This window comes from Delphinapterus leucas, chromosome X (assembly GCF_059928025.1).
Source record: "Delphinapterus leucas isolate spDelLeu-1000000601 "Yukka" chromosome X, BTC_Dleu_Yukka2, whole genome shotgun sequence".
NCBI lineage: Eukaryota > Metazoa > Chordata > Mammalia > Artiodactyla > Monodontidae > Delphinapterus > Delphinapterus leucas.
In genome coordinates this window covers 29,374,273-29,391,779 of record NC_143150.1, presented here as the reverse complement: position 1 = coordinate 29,391,779, position 17,507 = coordinate 29,374,273, and the positions used below count along the sequence as shown (strand labels likewise).

At 42.6% G+C, this 17,507-nt stretch overlaps 2 protein-coding genes across 5 annotated transcripts in view; one reads left to right on the top strand and one right to left on the bottom strand.

Annotated features, from left to right (window-relative positions):
- The first annotated feature begins 284 nt into the window (after nt 1-284).
- Nucleotides 285-8,703, top strand: ZBTB33 (zinc finger and BTB domain containing 33). Of its 2 annotated transcripts, XM_089904130.1 has the most exons (3): nt 310-376; nt 2,525-2,545; nt 3,478-8,703. In XM_089904130.1, the coding sequence occupies exon 3, from the start codon at nt 3,480-3,482 to the stop codon at nt 5,496-5,498; it is 2,019 nt and encodes a 672-aa protein (XP_089760256.1). In that variant the 5' UTR covers nt 310-376; nt 2,525-2,545; nt 3,478-3,479; the 3' UTR covers nt 5,499-8,703. The 2 variants fall into 2 exon arrangements, with proteins under 2 accessions (XP_022417558.2, XP_089760256.1); XM_022561850.3 differs by lacking the exon at nt 2,525-2,545 and having other exon boundaries at nt 285-376.
- Nucleotides 8,704-11,039: 2,336 nt separating this feature from the next.
- Nucleotides 11,040-17,507, bottom strand: part of TMEM255A (transmembrane protein 255A) — a 46,019-nt gene continuing 39,551 nt past the window's right edge. For all 3 annotated transcript variants that reach the window (XM_022561859.2, XM_022561860.3, XM_089904131.1), the window contains one exon: nt 11,040-11,335. In XM_022561859.2, coding sequence (XP_022417567.1) covers nt 11,177-11,335 — 159 coding nt within the window. In that variant the 3' untranslated portion in view covers nt 11,040-11,176. The remainder of the gene's footprint in view (nt 11,336-17,507) is intronic.

Genomic DNA, 17,507 nt, shown 5'->3' with positions numbered 1-17,507 from the left:
CCTCCGGAAGGGGCCGAGCTCTCCCGGTACTTCCCAGTCTTCCTCCGCCCCTTGCGGAAGGAGCCGAAGGCGGAGTGGGGCGCCGAAGCGGCGCGGCCTAACGCTCGGGCCCCTCCGGGAAGAGCCGAACCGCACTCGGAAGAGGAGGGCGCCTTTGCCTTTGGCGCCTCGCCCCCGCGCGGTGCCCTCTGTCGGCGGCTTGGGGCAGCTGTGGCAGTGGTGGCGGCGGGAGGCGGTAGCCGCGTCGACGTCGACCAAGACTGGAGCGACGTTTAAAGAAGGAGCCGAGTCGCCGCGGAGTCCGGCTTCTGGTTGTTGGAGGACTCCCACCCTTCCGCGCGGCCCGACGACGAGAAGCTGCAGCGCCGGGAAGCAGGTGAGGAGCCGGCCGCGACCCGGGAGGGGGCGAGGGATCGCGCCTGCTTCCTCCGTCCCTGGGCCGCGCCTGCCTTCGCTTTCTCCTCACTTGAACCAGGAAGCGGCGGAGACGGAGGCTCCGCTCCTCCGGCCCTTTCTTTGTGTGGGCCCGGGAGCGAAGGAGGGGACGAACCGGGAGGGCCGCGGCGCGGTCCTCTCCGCCGTCAGGGGCCGAGGGTCTGCCGTCGCCCGGGGTAGGCCCGGAGCGTGGGGAGCCCACCGCGGAGAACCGCTCGGCGTTTTCCTCGCCCCTCTGCCTGCCTTTTTTGCGCCTCTTTTCCCCTCCTAGCCCTTTGATTTAGAGCTTTTCGGCCTGGCCCATCCTCCCCTTCCGTCCCCTTCCCAGGGCATAACAATGCCGCCTGCTTGGCCTCATCCCCTCCCAACACCCCACCCTCCGGTTCGCCACCTTCTACTTTCCCCGGCTCGCCTCGCCTTACTACCCCCGCCCTGACTGTGCTGGCTGGACCTCCATCTGTATTTGCGAGAAGCTGCTTTTCCGCGTGAATGGGGGTTAAAAACCTCGGTTGCAGCCGGCCGGGTGCGAATGGGAAGAGGGGGTGGAAGGAGGAAGATGGGGTTCAGCTGCCGCAGGGAGCCGCGTGTCGGTTGTTTCAGTCTCGCGGGTGGTGTTTCTCTTTCCCACCTTCACCTGCCTTCGGTCAAGGATTTGTCTCACAGGAATGAGGAACGGCTTTTCCACAGTCGGGTCGCAAATCTTGGTTGGGGTGGGTTCAGACCGATTTGTGCTGTTCCTGGGTCCACCTTAACAGGGAAGAGGAGGTAACCTAAACAACAAAATGAAACCAAGTCCCGGTGTCACCTGGACACGTACATTTAAATCATTCCCCCATTGGGAACACCCATGTGCAAACGACAAAAATAGTGGGACCGTATTCAGAAAACCTATCTATCCACTGAAAAGGGACTTGTGTCGAAATCCCCATATTTCGGTAGCCCAGGTTGCTGGCTCGCTGTCCAAAGGTCACCCTTTCTGATGAATGCCTTTATGGTAACCTGGAATTCCTTGGTACCGTTAACAAGCAATGCCTTATAACATGATGTTTTAAATCCTTGATTTCTAGACTTTTCTCCTATTTTTTGTTTTTAAGCTATTATTTTGAAAAATTTAGAAGATATTTGAGACGCCCTGTCTTCCACGTGTATATAACTTAAGAACTGTGACAGTGGTACTACTTTGGTAACTCTAAAGAGAAAGAATATTAGCAATAAAAAGTGTTTCTTTACCAAAAGTACTTATCAACTAATTTTCCCCCGCTTATCTATTTTATTTTATTTTATTATTTTTAAACATCTTTATTGGAGTATAATTGCTTTACAATGTTTAGTTTCTGCTGTACAGCAAAGTGAATCAGCTATACATATACATATATCCCCATATCTCCTCCCTTTTGCATCTCCCTCCCACCCTCCCTATCGCACCCCTCTAGGTGGTCACAAAGCACCGAGCTGATCTCCCTGTGCTATGTGGCTGCTTCCCACTAGCTATCTATTTTACATTTGGTAGTGTGTATATGTCCATGCCACTCTCTCACTTCATCCCAGCTTAACCTTCCCTCTCCCCGTGTCCTCAAGTCCATTCTCTACGTCTGTGTCTTTATTCCTGTCCTGCCCCTAGGTTCATCAGAACCATTTTTTTTTAAGATTCCATATATATGTGTTAGCATACAGTATTTGTTTTTCCCGTTCTGACTTACTTCACTCTGTATGACAGACTCTAGGTCCATCCACCTCATTACAAATAGCTCAATTTGTTTCTTTTTATGGCTGAGTAATATTCCATTGTATATATGTGCCACATCTTCTTAATCCATTCATCTGTCGATGGACACTTAGGTTGCTTCCACGTCCTGGCTATTGTAAATAGAGCTGCAGTGAACATTGTGGTACATGACTCTTTTTGAATTATGGTTTTCTCAGGTCAACTAATTTTTAATTATATATACATGTATTTATTTATCTATTTATTTATTTAAATTCCGTGTCATTGTTATTGGATATATCTTCTGCAAAGTGCCAAAAATTGTTTTGGGGGTGGTACACAGCAATACTATTTATTGACAGTCCCCCTCCCCTTTTTTTCTAGAGTGATGTCTGCTCTGTTCCAGTAAGTTTATATCTTAATTTTCACTAGTTCATTTGGTGTGAAGAAAGTTCTCATATCAATGCTCATAATTCTTTACCAACAAAATTCAATGTTTTGTGTTTTCATGCAAATGAGCTTTAAGAAATGGTAAACTTTTCTTTTCCTTTGTTTTATTTTTTCACAACAGCATCTGTTGACTTCATTTGGCACACTGTTTAACATTCCACCTCTGGAGATTGTAAGGGTAGGCAGGTGAGGGGAAGTGGGAAGTGGCAAGGGGAAGAAGAAAGAGGAGAGGGTAAGAAAGGTGTTTCATAGTTTATCCAGATGAGGCATCCCAATCAAAGTAAGAATAGAAAAATAATAGAGGTAATAATTGCCAGTGTTTATAAATACTGATTTAGTCACTGGCTGCAGGGAATAGCTGTTGAATATGTTCTTAAAGATAAGTTAAAATTTAGGAAGACTACATATTTTGGACTCAGTGTTGCACACACCAAGCTTTTCTGACATTCAAAACATTCATTTACAGGTGAAATAACTTTTATGTGTTCATGATGAAGATTTTTCTTAAAGTTTTAAGACAGTTAAAAATTAACTCTTAACTCTTCTTGAGAAAATCCAAAATTGGAACTAAGAAAATTAATTTTAGTCTTTAAAACTAGCTTAGTGGTGATGCATGAATCCAAGATTCAAAGGAAGAGATTAATGTTCAAATCTGTAGGTCAATTTAAAACTGGCTTGTCTCTTCTCAGGGGAAAGTCATGAGATTTGACATGTGGTCCAAAAACCAGCCTGTAAGAATAATTTATATAAAAACCAAAAAGTTATATCAAACTTTGGGTAAAACTCCAATAAACTAGTTAATGATGCTGTAGCTGAAATTCTGAATGATGAAGTGCTTTTGTCCTTCTTTCCTAATCTCCCATCCTCCCCCTCCCTTTCTCTTACAGGCATGGAGAGTAGAAAACTGATTTCTGCTACAGACATTCAATACTCTGGCAGTCTGCTGAACTCCTTGAATGAGCAACGCGGCCATGGACTCTTCTGTGATGTTACCGTTATTGTGGAAGACCGAAAATTCCGAGCCCACAGGAACATCCTTTCAGCTTCTAGTACTTACTTCCATCAGCTGTTCTCAGTTGCTGGGCAGGTTGTTGAACTGAGCTTTATAAGAGCAGAGATCTTTGCAGAAATTCTCAATTATATCTATAGTTCTAAAATTGTTCGTGTTAGATCAGATTTACTTGATGAGTTAATTAAATCAGGGCAGTTATTAGGAGTTAAATTTATAGCAGAGCTTGGTGTCCCATTGTCACAGGTTAAAAGCATCTCAGGTACAGCTCAGGATGGTAATGCAGAAACCTTACCTCCTGGTTCTAGTGACAAGAACCTTGAAATACAAAAATCAAAAGATGAAGCCCAAGAAAATGGGGCCACTATAATGCCAATTATAACAGAGTCTTTTTCCTTATCTGCTGAAGATTATGAGATGAAAAAGATCATTGTTACCGATTCAGATGATGACGACGATGACGTCATTTTCTGCTCTGAGATTCTGCCTGCAAAGGAGACTTTGCCAAGTACCAATACAGTGGCAGAGGTCCAGCCTAACCCAGGCTCTGTTGCTATTTCAGATGTTGCACCTTGTGCGAGCAATAGCTCTCCCCCTTTAACAAATATCACACCTACTCAGAAACTTCCTACTTCTGTGAATCAGGCAACTCTGAACCAAACACAAGGAAGTGAAAAATTATTGGTATCCTCGGCCCCAACACATCTGACTCCCAACATCATTTTATTAAATCAGACATCACTTACTACACCACCAAATGTCAGTTCTTCACTTCCAAATCATATGTCTCCTTCAATCAATGTACTTGTGCAGAATCAGCAGCCACCAAACAATGCTGTTTTAACAGGAAACAAGGCCAATGAAGAGGAGGAGGAGGAAATTATAGATGATGATGATGACACTATTAGCTCCAGTCCAGACTCGGCGGTCAGTAATACATCTTTGGTCCCACAGGCTGAGATCCCCCCAAATACTGCTTTTGATGGATCATTGATACAGAAGATGCAGATTCCTACGCTTCTGCAAGAGCCACTTTCTAATTCTTTAAAAATTTCAGATATAATTACTAGAAACACTAATGATCCAGGTTTAGGATCAAAACATCTAACGGAGGGTCAGAAGATTATTACTTTAGATACAGCTACTGAAATTGAAGGCTTGTCGACGGGTTGCAAGGTTTATGCAAATATTGGTGAAGATACTTACGATATAGTGATCCCTGTCAAAGATGACCCTGACGAAGGGGAGGCCAGACTTGAGAATGAGATACCAAAAACATCTAGCAGTGAGACGGCAAATAAACGTATGAAGGTAAAACATGATGATCACTATGAGTTAATAGTAGATGGAAGGGTCTATTATATCTGTATTGTATGCAAAAGGTCATATGTCTGTCTGACAAGCTTGCGGAGACATTTTAACATTCATTCTTGGGAGAAGAAGTATCCTTGCCGTTACTGTGAGAAGGTATTTCCTCTTGCAGAATATCGCACAAAGCATGAAATTCATCACACAGGGGAGAGAAGGTATCAGTGTTTGGCCTGTGGCAAGTCTTTCATCAACTATCAGTTTATGTCTTCACACATAAAGTCAGTTCATAGTCAAGATCCTTCTGGAGACTCAAAGCTTTATCGTTTACATCCATGCAGGTCTTTACAGATCAGACAATATGCATACCTTTCTGATAAGTCAGGCACCATGCCTGTCATGAAGGATGATGGTATTGGGTATAAGGTTGATGCTGGGAAAGAACCTCCAGTAGGGACCACATCTACTCCTCAGAACAAGCCAATGACCTGGGAAGATATTTTTATTCAGCAGGAAAATGATTCAATTTTTAAACAGAATGTAACAGATGGCAGTACTGAGTTTGAATTTATAATACCAGAATCTTATTGAACTCCTTTGAAATATCAGAAAGTTTTGGTTTGGATTAAGGGTCAGGGCTTTCAGAAGACCTGTAAAACAAAGGTGAAAACAAGTTGATTTGATCTGCCGTGTCATCTGAAGATAGTCTAGTTGGATTATTTGTTGATAATTTTTTAGAAGCAAATTATTCTGAAAGTTTGAATAGAGATTGAGACGTTTTTCCCCCCAAGTATCCATTTTTATAGTTAGCTTTCAGCACATTTAAAAGAGGCAAAAAGAAAAAAAAAGCTTGGAGAGATAGTTTCCTGAATAGAATTTGAAGCAGTCTGAATGTTCTTTGAAAATAACTGGAGTTATTAGCATACCCTAGTATATCTTGCAACTTTCCCCTTCCGTGTTAGCACTTTACTGATGAATTCTCAATTTTCTTATTATTGAGACTATAAATGTGTCGTGTCTTATATATGGCATAAAAAGTAAACAAGAACTTCTAAAGTTGTCCTGGAAATTTTCAGAATAAATCTCTGCTTGGTTGTGTATTCTGCTAACCCAAATGGATAGCAACCTCCTGCCCCTCATGAAAATGGCCGTGCAGACAAATCTCTCATTTGAACAATGAAGTAGTTTTAGCTAATTAGAATTAAACCTTGCTTTTATTGCCATAGTCTGGAAAAGACCTGTGGCTGGACTACTGTATATATACCTTTGCAGTGTGGTTTCCATGGGCAAAAATACTAAAGGAAAACAAATCTCTGTAGTGCAGACAGGAAGAGGTGAAATGTTCTGTCGCATTTGTTTTGAATTCTGCACTCTTATATGATAGCGACAGAGAATGGAAGTAAATGGAGATTTCCTTTTTGCTTGTTATGGTTAAAAATATTCCCATGACATTTTTCAAATTTTGAATCTGAAAGCCACCAAATTAATCTTTATGTATAAATCTTTATAAATGACAAATTTCACAAATGAGACGCCTATATATTTTGGGCGGGAGGCTACTGGCATATATTTTTAAATGTTCATATTACTTAGAATCTCTAATAGGAAGTTTTTATTTGACATAGTTGAGTCAGTGATCTAGTATTTTCCTTTCAGCAAGACCTTTTAGGTTTTTACTCCTTCTAAAATAAGTTCCATTCCATCTGCAAATTGCTGCAGTATTATAGCATTCAGAAGCTATACGTGGAAGTTAAATAGGCTTGTTGATTCCCATTTATCTTGAGAACAATAAATACCACCTTTCTCCCTTTTAAAATGACACATATTTAAACACTTAGAAAATAAAGTAAAAACTTATTGAAGTGCTAGTACTAAAAGGGAAGAAGGTTGGAACAAATATATAGCCTAGCATTTATAACAGGATTGACTTGTCGAACTTCTGTAAATGAATTTTTGCAAAGGAAAAGAATTAATAGATATTGAAAAAGATTGTTGTGCATAGTTATTAGTCATTTGTAACCTTGCTTAAGTATTTCTTAATTCAACATAGATATTTTCTTTCTCCTTAACCACGTATTTTTGAAAATAGTCTATTTCTTGACTTTGAACTTAAAGCTTTAATCATAATTTCTCATGTATACGTCATTCTTCTTACAGTAATCTAGACTTGAAGATAATGGTTTCAGTGTTTCTTAAGATGGTAGCTGAGGGTATCAGGCATCAGTATTTGCAGTAATATGAGAAGAAAGAAAAATAATATACTCCTTTGCTTTACCAAGGATTAGAATGATGTGCATCTTTCTGTTTTCTGTTCTGTGAGTTGAGACCTTAAGACCATTTTGTAAACTAATCCTGGGAAATTTTTAAATTACCTTACAACTTAAGAGTCTGATCTCTGGAATTGCAATATCTGTTTCCTTTCTTTGTAGGTACTGATAACATTACTCTTTGACTATAGGGTACACTCTGAAATCTTTTCAGTGGAAATTTGTTTGTTTCATTAACGCTGTTTTACCAGTTAGACATAATTCTTCTACAAGTGTGAATGATACTGATATCAGCAGAGCTTCCAGTCCTTTCAGACTAAACTGCTAGGTAAATTAGTTTGTCATAATAAAACTTGGTGGTTTCTACAAGGCCATTATGGCAAACCAGGAGTTAATTCTATAATGGAAAACTATCCATTCTTAATTATCTGGATATAATTATTTGCTGCTGCTGTGCTCTATGTAAATTCTGAGGGTGAAATTTCAACTTTGCCTACTGAAGCTATCTTCTAGAGTTTTTTGGGAGGAGGAAAACTGGAAAAATCACTTTAAATTGTATTTTTGCCAGAAGACTTTTACTTGCATGTATGTCAGGGTCTTCTGTTTTTCTACAAGTCTCTATATACAAAGTTCAGAATTCATGCAGAATACTCCTTTGGGATTAAAACCATTCACCCCCAGTATTTATGGGGTTGGAAATCTGTGGCAAGAGGCTGTTCAAAGCTTGTCATGGGGTGTTCCTATTTTATACTTAGTTTTCTGGCAATTGAACTTCCCTTTTTTTCCTTTCAAGTTGGCTTCAGATTTGCTCCTATGCTAAATTACCTATAAATATTCTGGATAGGAACTTTGAAATAGCAATTTGTTAAAAGAGATGACAAAATCAAAGTGCTCAAACTAAGCAAAGATTTTTTTTTTGTTTTTTTTGCGGTACGCGGGCCTCTCACTGTTGTGGCCTCTCCCGTTGGGGAGCAACAGGCTCCGGACGCGCAGGCTTAGCGGCCATGGCTCACGGGCCCAGCCGCTCCGCGGCATGTGGGATCTTCCCGGACCAGGGCACGAACCCGTGTCCCCTGCCTCGGCAGGCGGACTCTCAACCACTGCGCCACCAGGGAAGCCCCTAAGCAAAGATTTTTTAAATGTTGTAGCAATCTTGCAAGATTCACTTTAGAATAAATCTTAAATGATTATCATTTTGGTGGTAATGATCCCACACACACAACCGCTATGAGGAATTGATGCTGGGTTTTTCCCGTTGTACCAAAAAGATAAAACAAATGGTAAAAATGATGAAGGTATTTTGTATTGTCAAGGCGTGCATATTCTAAAGAATTAAATACTAATTCAGCAGCACTGGCTTTCTCATCTCTGTCAATCATATGAAACCTTGTTCATTTCCATCCAATACTGTAATGTTCATACTTGTTCACTCTTCTCTGTCATGACTTTAAGTTCTACTTTTCATTAACCGTTACCTGATATTAGTTCGTAGAGCTTCTTATGGCAAAAATAAAATGTTTTAATTCTGATTTTTAGTGCATTTTTTACAAGATGTTCTTTCAGAAATTATATAGCTTATGTTCTGTTTTTCAGTTTTTGTAGCAGGAGACTGGAACTGTATTTCTGATGACAGCATGACAGAATTTCTCATTAGGTTTTATATGTTGGTTAATCACATGCCCATTGTATCTTGAACCATAATAGTCAAAAGTGAGTCAGCTGCTGTCAGTTGCTTTAGAGTGTTTGTGATACTTCTGTTGGTTCCATGAAGACACATGTAAGTTGATAAGGAGGAGGATAGTTTTATTAATTTGAAACATCACAAAAGCAGTCTGGGTTTCCAACATGGCAGTGATACAGATTTTAAGCAACATCCAGTTATACAGGTTCTGGATTAATATTTTAATGTTTCATGCCCAGTTCAATACTTTAAAGCAGAATTAGGAATAAAGCAGTAAATATTACAAAATGCAGTCAAGGTACATTTTGGAAATATACAAATTCCTTCATTACAGCAAATGTTTTTGCAAAAGAGTAAAGCAGCAAATATTAACTTTTCTAAGGTAACATGCACTTTTTATAGTGCAATGTGATAAAAAAAAGAAGCTGCTCAAATAAGTGTTACAAAATCTATACTGTTTCAAGTTACTTTGTAAAGTAAGAAAAATACATAGAAATGAGTCATAGAATCTTAACACTTTAAGAAACGTGATAAATGTAGGATATACTATGTAATGGTGCCTTTAAAAAAATTAAATACCCATACACGTTCACTAAAGCAAAATGTAAAGTGTAAACAGCAAGAAATTTCACTGAGTATTACAAGTTGATATTTGTATAGTAAGTCAATTGGTTATTAGTCCCTTTTTGAAATCCAATAGAATTTTAATATGCTCAGAACTGTAGAAAATAATAGTAACTTTATATAACGCAAAAGGATTATAGTTGTTCAGATTTGAAATCCAGATGAGACATCAGTCGTGATGCCGAAAGTTAAACTGAATGTTTTGCAAACATTTACTGTGAACAATGAGCACACTGGTTGTACCTTGGTAACTCTTGATGGCTGGGTGTCTACAAGGTAGATGGGAGCACCAGCATTTGCCTGCTACCTCTAATCCATGAAGTTGGGAGGTAGCGAAATTGGCTGGAAATTTTTCCTGTATGTGTTCTGTGTTTGCAGAACTGTCTAATTAGGTACCCTCCTGTAGCCCTGTATTTTTATGTTGTACAAGTGTAGGATTATCAATCTTCCTTTAAATCAATCGATTCTCAGGTTAACGTAAGATCACAATGAAAGTGTTCATTCTGAAATGAAGGCATGGTGCCGAAGTGTTAAATTCATCAGATTGAGGTTTAAAGCTATGTATAATTAAAAGAACTGTACAAACACCTACCACAATGTGCCAGATGGATTTTAAATCTACGATAACACTTAAGAATTTGTCAAGTTGGCTACATTTGAGGTATTGCAGACAAAGCGGCATTGTAACACTTTCATAACCTTGAACGCTGTCATGATTGGTCTCAACAGAAAAAAGGACCAATAGAGCAGTGGCATTAAAATTCAGATGATTCTTTTGGGGTGGGGTGCAGGATACGTGCGGTTTGCTGGGATTGAAGCACAATATTTGAAGATAAACAGTCCCAAAGATTAGTAACAATCATAACACAACCCAAGAACCTAATCTAGCATTTTTGAACTCAATTTTAACCGTAAGATTTGTATCTCCTGCAGCAAATGCAACATGTAGTAGAACCGCTGTCTCCTAAGTTACCCGATGTATAACTGAGATCCACTTAAAACATCTCACATGTTCTGTGTATTTCAGTGCTTCTTGAACAATCAATCCTGTTCCCCACTACTCAAAGGACTATTGCACTTTTCCCTTTGGGAGGTACCAATCACAAAAGCTGAGCTGAATGATCACAATAGCCATTTTTACAATACAGAGAAGAAAGGAGTAAGAGACATGGGCAGCTTTTTTCAGCATCCAGACACAAGCAAACAAAATCTTAGAACTCTGCATTGGAACTACCGTGTAGCCCCATCATCTGGGAAATTTTCCTTAGGGACTGAGTTTAGTGGTAGGGAAAGACAGGGCCTATAAGCCAGGCGCTTCAACCAAGGTGCTAGGGTGGCGATCTGCCAACGGCCGGAGGACAACACTCCATTTACACAAAGTGAAGCAGATGGCAACCACACTTCTGCTGCACACAGAGGCGGGGCCATAGGGTAATGCAGGTCCAAACAAGACAAGCTGCTTGCTGGGATGGCTCTCCAGCCTTGCGCTGCCCTTCTTGGAAGTGCTGGGCTCAGTCTAGCCACCCCTGCTCTGCACTGATAACAAATAAGCTTCTTCCCTATCTTTCCTTAGCCTGGCAGGCCATTGCAAAACTTTATGCATAAGAATCACACTTTAAAGTTTGTACCCTACACACTTCCACTAAAGCAGAAATATAAAAGCCACAATAATCTCAATAGCCAGCAGACATTCCTCTTCAGGGGCTGTAAGGGGGTGGCTTTTCAAAAGGCGGATAGTAGGGTGGAGAGTATCGGGGTGGAGCACTCGAGGACCACATGTAGCTGGGCGAAGGAGAGGCAGACTGGGGCTCATCAGAAAGTCCAGAGGGTGGGGAGGATGGAAAGACACTGGAATGCTGTGTAATCAAAATAGAACAACATCAGTTTAGGCAGTGAGGTTGCGTTTCTCCAATGTCAGTCATTATTTTAAAATGAATATGGACCCAGTGTGTTTCTGTCTGGAACAACCAAGAGTTCCTAAACCTCGCAGGGTTAATGAGGGGCATGAAACTGAGCTGGTCCCACCTTCTCTCAGTCACTCAGGCTGCAGAGCTCACGCAGAGAGGCCTTGGAATCCTCCCCCACCCCTCCCTTTGGACCCCTCATTCAGTCAGTTACCGAACCCTGTTGCTCCTACTTCTGTGTCGTCTCTGGAATCCATCACTCCCTTTACCACGTTTATAACTCAAGCCTCCAACAACTACCCCCTGAGCCATGGCAACAGCATCCCAACTAGTCTTCAAAAAGGTAGTTTGGGCCTTAAGAATATTTGAGGTTAAGCCATTAATACCTGGGAAAGTCTTTGCTACAAAAATATATCATCACAGAGCCCATTTCACAGACCAAAACAAAACAAAACCAAAAAACTAAGGTCAGAGAGGTTAAATGGCTTTCTTGGATCTGGGGTCTTCTAACTTGAAGTCCAACAATTTCTATTTATTTCATCTTAACTGTGGCCCACCACCCCAAAGTGCAGGGTATGTTGGAGGGCAAAGAGGAACAAAGGCGTGGAGGTAAGAATCACAAAGATAAGAGTGAGGAGTGATCTACCAGGTTGCAGGGACACTGAGGACTCTTACTTTGTGCTGTCTAACTTTTGTAGTCTTTGGGAAGGGAGCAAGATATGGGTTAAAAAAAAATACCCAGTGAACTGGCGTGTTAGGAGTCATCTGCCACTTCTCTTTCCCTGGCCCATGTATACACCCTTGACCCTAATGATTTTCCTGCTCAAGGAGAGTTGGCCTGTTTTGTTCACTGCTCTCTCCCCCAGAACTCAGAACAGTGCTTGGCAAGTAGGAGGTACTCTAACTTCAGGAGCACAGAAGATGAACTTGGTATGATTTTCAAAAAAATAAAATCTATTTTCAAAGACTACGGTCACATCTTGTGGGTACTGTTGCCTTGCTCCAGTGGTGGAGCATGGCTGAGGCCTGAAGGCTGGAGGGGTCTATAGGGATGGCAAGAGGCAGGAGGCCAGTTTTAGGCTCTCAGGAAGAGCAAACGTAAGCCAACGGACGGGGCTGCAGAACTGCAATTTTCTGTTGTGCCTTAGCTCTAGGAGGAACTGCTATATTAAAAAAAAAAAAAAGACCCACTTAAATCAAAAAATTTCTCAAGAGTTCAAGTGCTGTCTGGGGAGGTCAATGCCTTTTCTTTGTTCAGCTGGCCGGAGTCTAAGTAGATCACGTCATTTTCAGGCCTAGAGCAATCTAGAGTCAGCCTTGCCATGAGGTATCTGGAGCCTGAGACCAGTTGGCTGATTCTCCTTATCACCAGTCCTGACCTCTGCACTCCTTAGAAAGCGTTGTCCTGCTTTCTAGGTCTTGCTTGAGACACTGAAATCTCCATCTCCCACCACATAATGTCAGGACTGAGAAGAGGCCGTAGCGGCCAACATCCCCTCCTTCCCCATCACATCCATCCTTTTGATCTGAGAGAAGGAATGACAGGGTCATAGAAAGCCTTTAAAGACAAAAGAACTTGAGGCAGTGGACTCGAGACAAGCCAGATTCCTTCCAAAAATCTCAAAATTTCTCCTCCCTCCAGGAGGAGATATGCTTTCTAAGACACTGGAATCGTGATTTCCTAGTTTTCCACTCCGCACTGCACAACTCTCTCCTCTCTCTCCCTCCTCTTCTGTTGCTTTCCTCAACTAAGAACGCTGTCCTCTTAAACCAGAGAGGAGAGCAAAAACCCACCAGGGACAAGATCTCTGTGGCCGGGGATGTGCCACTCTGCCCTTCTAAATCCCGTTCCAGGATAGTGAGAGCCAGGAGGCCAGTTCTCTGTGGCCCAGCCACAGAAGGGAGGGGCAAGTTTCTGAAGGTGGAGCTAAAGGCCATTCCGTCCTGAGAGGCAGTAAAAGGCTGCCGTGGGTAGCAGCTGCCGTGGGTGGCAGTTGTACACTTTGATAATAAGAGGGGGTGGTACAACGGCCTTGGGTTTTCACTTCTCAGTTTCATGTTTGGGAAAGTATTAAGGGGGAAGGGGGTGGGATGCTTCTCACTTCCCTTTGAGGATGCTGGGAGTCTTAGGGATAAACTCAAAGGGCTCCTGGCAGAGCTAGGGAGCTAACTGGCTGCAGTCCACACACACCCTTGGGATTTGTTGCGGGCGGGGGGGGGGGCGGGGGGCGGGTCGCCCACCGTACCAGTGCATAGTTTCCTAGCAACAGGCAGGCACCTTGGGAAAGATCTGGCTTTGTTGCAGCTGGAGAGCTGGCCCGGCGCATGGTTCCTGCCTAAGAGTCGACTTGACTAGGGACAGGCAGCTCAGAAGAACAGAGCTTTGAATCCTTTCGCACCACAAAGCATGAAAAGCATGAAAAGCATCTAAATAGCCTACTGCTGGGCCTGGTCAGCTAGAGCTTCCCGAGCTGCGGCTTAGAGGCTGGGGTGGCCTAGGGCGGTGGAGCTACAGAGGAGGGAGCGGGCTCTCTCTCCCGCCTTAGCCTGCCCCTCCCTGCCCCATGCAGACCCACACTCCGCAAGACCCTTGTGTGTTTCTGTCACGTGTGCTTCTCTCTTCAGAAGCACTGGGAGGCAGTGACTCCAAAAAGAGCCCCGGAACTGGCCGGGTGATAAAGGGTACCAGCAAAAGATGCTGTGTCCCAAGGGTGAAATCCAGGGTCTCTTGGTTCTTTGCATTCCCCCTCTGCTTCTGACCCAGAAAGCAAAGCCAGGGGAGACGGAGAGAAGAGTAGAGAAAAGGAAGAGGAAGAAAAAGGGAGGGATCAGAAACAAGAGAAAGGAGGAGAGGCAAGGAGAACCTCAGCAGGAAAGGGGAAATAAAAAGTTGAGTGGCGGCAGCAGCGGCGGCCTCCTAAGGCTCTCAGCAACCTACGCCATCTACCGCCTCCCCCCGGACTAGCGCGACTCTCTCATTCAAGGGGCCCGATTTATAATGGGTCCTGTTCAGTGGCTACGACGAAACCTAGAGTACCTTCATGTTATTTAATAAAGAGCATAAACAGAGGTGCTCGCATTTTGCAGAGGCTTTTGTTTTAAGCTAAACTTGGCGATTCACCAAATGGCTAGAGTGAAATAGCGGGTCTGGCCCAGTAGGCCAGACTGGGGAGTATGGCTGGAAGCCTTAAGGGATTTACCCCAAAGCTACACTGGGTTGAATTTCCCAGAAGTAGAAATGGATGCTTTATACCCTACAGGATATGGACTGCTTGGCCATAGAGAAATGAGTGCAAGGGGCAAGAGAAGTGAGCGCTGGGGAGGTGAGCAAGGAGGCACCAGCAGTCTTGGCTTCTAAGCTTGGACGCCTTGGAGTCCAACAATTGCAAGAGTCACAACATCCTCAGGGCCGCTGACCAGACCCACGTCCTCGCTCCCGTCTGACCACAAGAAATGTTTCCCAAGCTTCCTGACTGGACAGCTACCCAATAAGAGCATGACTTTGAGGGGTGAAAACAAAACCCTATAAATCTCCTCTTCCTTCTATCAGCCTTGGGATAAAAAGGAAAGAGAAGTCTTCAAAGGCAAAGTGACATAAATAGTCCTATTTGGAAATGAGCAGAATGGGGAAGTCATTCAGGAGAAAGTCTAGAAAGGTCAGTTTTCCTGCTATGATTTGGGCCCTTTTACAATCTGAGATGAGACTAAGGGAGCTCTGGCTTTTTTTTTTTTTTTGGGTAGGTCTGTGCTTCTGGTGGTTTTATTGTCAGAGGTGGTGTGCGTTTTGCTGACTACTTTCTATTTATCTGGGAACATAACAGATGTTCCTTCATCCTCTTGGCTTTCTTGGGGAAAGACTGGTATTTCCTCCTATGAAACAATAAGGGAATGGAACTTGGTGAACAAAAGAAAGCTCCACTCAAATACTAAAGTGAAATACTTTGTAAGTTCTAGAAGGAAACAAATCACTTAAAAACATACACCTTAAAACCCATAAATTTATAAAATCTCCAAAAAGGAAATACAAAAGACGGCTTGAACCTACAGAAAGAACCAGGAGAGGTATAAGAAGTGTCCCAGAAGTCCTTGGAGTGGGGAGCAATTTAATAACATAATAAGAGAAAGTAAAGGGAATTCCCTGGCGGTCCAGTGGTTAGGACTCTGCGCTTTCACTGCCAAGGGTACGGGTTCAATCCCTGGTCAGGGAACTAAGATTCCACAAGCCGCATGGCACAGCCAAATGGAAAAAAGAGAGAGAGGGAGAGTAAAGAGACCCTTTCTGAGTCATGATTAGGAAGCCCATAATTTAAACCAGTAGAATGTGTAAATATCCTAAAATTAACTGGGGAAAAGATCAGTGCTATACTCAGACTTATACCTTCTCCAAAGAATCCCTCAAGCCAGTCTCTGGCATCAGACAGACCTGGATACATATTCTTGTCCTCCACTTACCATCTCTGTGACTGTGGAGAGGTTACTTACTTCCTCCATGACTCAGTCATCTCAACTTAAAAATGGCAATGACAAGAGTTATTTCCCTCAAACGACAAAAATGAGATGATATCTGTAAAGCACTTAGCACAATGCTTGGTACATAGTAGGTGCTCATTGAATAGGAGCTGTCATTAAAAAGCAGAGGCTTCCACAAATCCCTGAAGTGCCTGCTTTGAGCCCACAGTGTAGGGTTGGGTTAGGTGGCTAGATTTGGATCCCTTCTCTGAGTTAGGTACCCTGTGTCTGGGTTTCCATAGCACTCTGGGTAATAGTCTACTTACTGTTTTGTCCCCACTGCTGTCCCCTAACCAGTCCCCTTCAGGTCCCTAGACTGGTCTCTTAATGCAGGGCCTATGTCTCATTCAATCTCTACACCCATAGCTCCTGGCACAGTTCCTGGCACATGGGAACACAGAGTCAACATTGACTGAACTGAAACCAACAGCCTGGGCCACCACTAGCGTTGGCAATCTTGTTTTCATGCCTGGGGTAGTGTTTGAATGAGGAATGATGGACAGAGAGATGGCTCCATCCCCTAAACAGGGGCTTCCTATCTCAGAGTTTGCAGCAGGCATCACCAAGGAGGTTATTGTTACTACTTCAGGGGTTCGTTATAAAGTGAAAAGTCCTTAAATCAATATAGTCAATATAATTTACTTCGATATAAAAAAATGGAAGCAGCCTCTTGGGAGCCATGCATGGCCCCTCTGTCCCAGGATGAGTTTTTATTATGGGCGTCCCCAAAGAATGGTGACCCTCTTGTGCTAGGTTCAACATCCCTGCATTCTTTTAAAGGATTCCTTTGCCTCTGTCACTACTACAATTATCTATGCCCTTTTAGAACATATTTGTGTTTTCCGGTCTATATTGCCTATTTGGGGAACAAGTTCCCTGAGTTGTCTACCTGTGAATACAGTAGGCTTTAAAACAAGTTCTAACATCTTTTCCCAAGCTTTAATGGATGCCTCCTTGTGCTGGTGCTATATTTTATGACAGCAAACAAATCCATCTTCACACTATAGATACGTATTCCTATTGCCATATAGAGTCCTAGACCTCCCTGTACAGTATGTAAACCAAACCAAAATACACTTTATTCAACTAAACAGGGGGTTTTTCAGTTTCAATTATTTTGTTAATCTGAAGTGGAAATTAGGTTGCCCAAGGGCTCTGTTTTTCTAAACTGGCTGGTTAATTGGGACCACCCCCAAACAGTCATGCTTTTATGTCCCCTTGGAGCATTCAGGGCTCTTGGTCAATAGAAGTAAATTCATTATGCGCTTCCCTCCTTTCAAAGGCATTTCCTTGGTCCCCAAATTTTGAATTAACCAGATTCGAGTGTAATCGCATCCTTCTGTGGTCCACGGTTTAGGGTCACTGTAAATGCCTAAAAGACTGTTTCGTTTGTTTTCCTGAAGTGTCTAGTTCAGTGCTCTGCATACAATGAATTCCTTTTAATTAAGTGCCTTTTGGGTTCTGTTCTTCTGTGCTTAGTCTTAGCTCAAAAGGAAAATGGTAAAGGGCAAATTTGGTAACACTTATTTCTGACCCACGTGATAACAAGGCAAAAAAAGGGGAGGAGGGTGTTATAAAAAATATTTTCTCTGTAGAGTCCCAGTTAGGAAGTCTA

Coding starts and splice junctions, on each gene's coding strand:
- ZBTB33 (XM_022561850.3), top strand. CDS start 3,480: ATGGAGAGTAGAAAACTGATTTCTGCTACAGACATTCAATACTCTGGC.